The sequence below is a fragment of the Halichoeres trimaculatus genome, unplaced genomic scaffold (genome assembly GCF_033239565.1).
Source record: "Halichoeres trimaculatus isolate MK-OKI-2021-1 unplaced genomic scaffold, fHalTri1.1 fHalTri1_scaffold_16, whole genome shotgun sequence".
In the NCBI taxonomy this organism is placed as follows: domain Eukaryota; kingdom Metazoa; phylum Chordata; class Actinopteri; order Labriformes; family Labridae; genus Halichoeres; species Halichoeres trimaculatus.
The window spans coordinates 12,394,511-12,398,092 of NW_027437194.1; the positions used below are offsets into that span (position 1 = coordinate 12,394,511).

At 38.7% G+C, this 3,582-nt stretch overlaps 1 protein-coding gene across 1 annotated transcript; it reads right to left on the minus strand.

Moving 5' to 3' along the window:
- Nucleotides 1-254: 254 nt before the first annotated feature.
- LOC141805571 (uncharacterized) lies at nt 255-3,320 on the minus strand. Its single transcript, XM_074690685.1, has 4 exons — nt 2,861-3,320; nt 1,547-1,747; nt 1,204-1,314; nt 255-1,004 (listed from the first exon to the last, which is right to left on the minus strand). The coding sequence occupies exons 1-4, from the start codon at nt 3,152-3,154 to the stop codon at nt 948-950; spliced, it is 663 nt and encodes a 220-aa protein (XP_074546786.1). The 5' UTR covers nt 3,155-3,320; the 3' UTR covers nt 255-947.
- Nucleotides 3,321-3,582: the final 262 nt, after the last annotated feature.

The window sequence follows — 3,582 nt, forward strand, 5'->3', positions numbered from 1 at the left end:
CTTCACTTGGGCTTCAATAAACTGAGTACCAAAGACCAAATATTTTCAAAGGTACTTTTTAGATGCTGATGCAAATAAGAAATTAAAGCACATTCTCACTTGTAACTTTCCATACGAGGCTGACTCACATTTTCACTAAACCAGTTTGAAGGGATATTTCACAGAGACACATTTCATAGTTGTTAAAAAATGACTACAGACTTACTGACAAGTCTGAAGTTAAGAAAACATTGAGAACATTGTCAAGTTTGAGCACAATTTATTGACAAATTATTCCATGCCAAAGACCAAGATGACAACACTTAATCAGCTTGTTACCTCAGAGCCCACATCCTTATTCAGCAGAGTTTTTAGTGTTCACTTTATGCATCAGAACTTGTCGCCTTCTCTCCTGTATGATGCTAAAATGTTCGTTTGAACTCCAAGATGATCTCATTATAATGGAGCTTACAAAAGTATGACCTGGGTGTAGTCACAATAAATGAGTTTTTGAATCAAATACATTAGAAATGGATAATCCTTTTTTTTTGTATGTGTCTTGTTAGGAAACTCCGAGCCTGGCGGGTTGTCAGTGTGTGAAAGTTTCTCTGTCTCTGGTGTGCGTCTGTTTATTTGGGTGTGTGTAGGGTTTCACCATCATCATCAACCACAATATTGTGGAAGTCAGAGCCACAACACTATGGTTCTACAACAGGAGAGTTTTATTCTTTAACCTGTTTCAAACATATGCTGTAACGACCAAAACAATACCTTTGAACTTTTTTTTTTGGCTGTTTTAAACATAATGATTGGTTGTGTCAAAAATAGAACAATAATCCAAACAAGTATTTATTAAAATGAGACACATGTGCATTGACAGTGGCATGTCTTTGTAAGATTTAAGGGCTTTTTTTGTTGTAGCCTGTGATGTGGCTGGTTTACAGTCTGTGTTGATGCAGCTGTGCCCCTCAGATAGTTTCAGAGTCGGATTCTGCCCTCAGTGCTGCTGGAAGCCTTTTAGAGACCTTAAACAAACGTGCAGAGACAAGAAGCAAATGAAGAACTGCATCACAGTCAAACCTATGAGACAATTCTACATCTACAACATGGCTGCACGGAGGCTGGGGGGTTAGTTTCTGTTAGTAATAAAACACAAGTGAATGTTTCTAAGGCCCTGACAGCGAAAGAAGCAAAATTTTCAGTATTACCTTTCACCTAACTCACCTGTTTTTCCAGGTGTTCAATGTGTTTCTGGCATCTGTTGATCATCCTGCGTTGGGCTGAAACGACTGAGGTCAAACTGTTGAGCTGCTTGGACTGTTTAGCCATCACAGCCTATGACACCAATGATAAAGAACAAAATCAAATAGACATATAGCCTAATGTTCAAAAATTCATGGAAAAAATAAAAAGTAATGAAAAATAACCACACCCCAGTGCACATTTGTAAACGTTCTGCTTTGAAATGGTTTGCGTAAGCATGCATGTGATGTAGCTCAGAGTAACAAGCCTTGGATCATACAACAGGCTTTGTCACCAGATAACGATATCTTGTTTCTCTCCTCACCTTCACATAGTTGATATTGAGCTGGGTCGGATCCTCTGACTCCGTCTCACTCAGACTCTTCATATGTTGAAGGACGTGGTTCATCCTCTGCTGCATGTCTCCCTGATCTGTCTCCAGGTCCTCCAGTCCTTTCTGCAGGTCTTTGACTGTCCTCCACAGATGGTCCCCCTTGGCCCTGAGAACCTGCAGGTCCTTCCGCACCTTTAGAAAGCAAACTAGCATGTTAAGTGAAAGTTACCTCTGTGAACTCACAGTATTCTAATTTAAAGCTGTCTGTCAGATTTTAAAATGGAATTATTCTGAATTTGAGATCAAAATTTTACATTTTTGGGATTGATAACAGAAATTCTGAAATACTTTAAACATGTAAGCAGAGTTATGCTATGCTTATATTTGAGTTTGAGATTAATCTCAACCTTGAACATGATAGCCCAGTCATAAAAAAATATGTTCTTATTATTACAAAAACAAATCACACTTTTTACAGCCCTCATTTCAACGCAGATTGGTAAAAATTTAAATTGCAATAAATCGATACTAGTTCTCAGATGAAGTCATCCAACAAAATTGAAAACTGCATTTTTTTTTTGACTAAAAACGATTACAATTAAAAGAATTAGAAAAAATACAATAAATAAAATGTTAAAATATAAACAGGTGTAAAACATTTAAAAATAAAAATCTCAGATTTGAAGGTGTTTTTTCAATCATAGATTAAGAATTCAATCAGTGAAAGTGTGAAAACTAAGACATTTATACCCAAAACACATTCACAAGTAGAATATTTCTTGCAAGATGAAGAGTATATACTTAGAAAGAATCATTTTACTCTTTTTTGATAGTTTGTTTCCTTGCCATATATAGAAACATGTTCATTTCACCCTGAAGTTCTTCATGCAAAGGTAAAAACTAGAACAGAACACTTCCCTGACTTCATAAAGTTGATGTTAAATAACATAATTGGGCAACTGAAGCATTATCAAATTTAAAATGAACTCATTATGATGTGTAAAATCTATGGATTATTTCAGTCATTTAGAAATCAGAAATGTCTTGTTCAAATGTTTCAGAATGAGAGGGTTTGCCTACTTTTTTTTTTTAGCATCTGTGGAATTAGTTGAGTCTCTCGTGGTTTTGTTGGGCTGTTCAGACCAAACAAAGCTGTTTTATTAAAGAAATGATGGCTATCTTATACACTGATGTGAATTTTTAGATCATTTGGGCTGTGACTTTTTGGTCTGTGGGTCAGAATTTAGTTAAATCCTGAACGGCTCTGTTGACTTGAGCGCCTTCGTGAAACCTGATTGTTCTTACCTGCCTGTGAGTCCGTCCTGCCTGTAAGCTCTGGATCTGGAGGCTCTCAGCGTGCTTTGTAGCCTTCCCCAGCTCTGTCTCAATCTGCTCCCCTTGCTGCTCCAGCCTCTTGCCATTCTCCCCCACACCCTGCAGCAGATGAACCAGACCCAGGGACAGCATCCTCACCTGGGCTACAGGAACCATACCTGCTTCCTTGGACATTGTGGTGGAGGGAGCACTGAAGGCCTGACAGAGTCCCAGCAACAAAGTCAGCTGCAGTACTCGACACATCCCCATATTCCAGGATTTCATTCAGTGATGACTCAAGAAGATAGAGTCTAAATCTTGAAAACGCAGGACCGGATCCAAAAAAAGAATCAAACACCTGTTGCATAGGGATGGGTCTACTTCTGCTTGTCCTCTGAAGTGTCCTGATGTGTTCCCTGAGGAGGTCTGCAACTCAGGATTGGCGCAGGACAGTGGGATGAAGAGAGGGAGGAGAGCCAGATGGAGGCCAAGGGGGAGTTTCCAGATTCATACGCGCTTTAAAATAAATTTGGACCAGCGTTCTAAATATACCATGAAAATAACAAGAAGGATATATAGGTTTTGTATACACCCACAGAGGGACCTGAACAAGATGCTGAACAGAAACATGGCAGAATTTAATATGTTGAACTATGGAAAGTTGCTGTGTAAAGTGGGTCTGGATCAGAAGCAACAGAGACATCTACTGGATA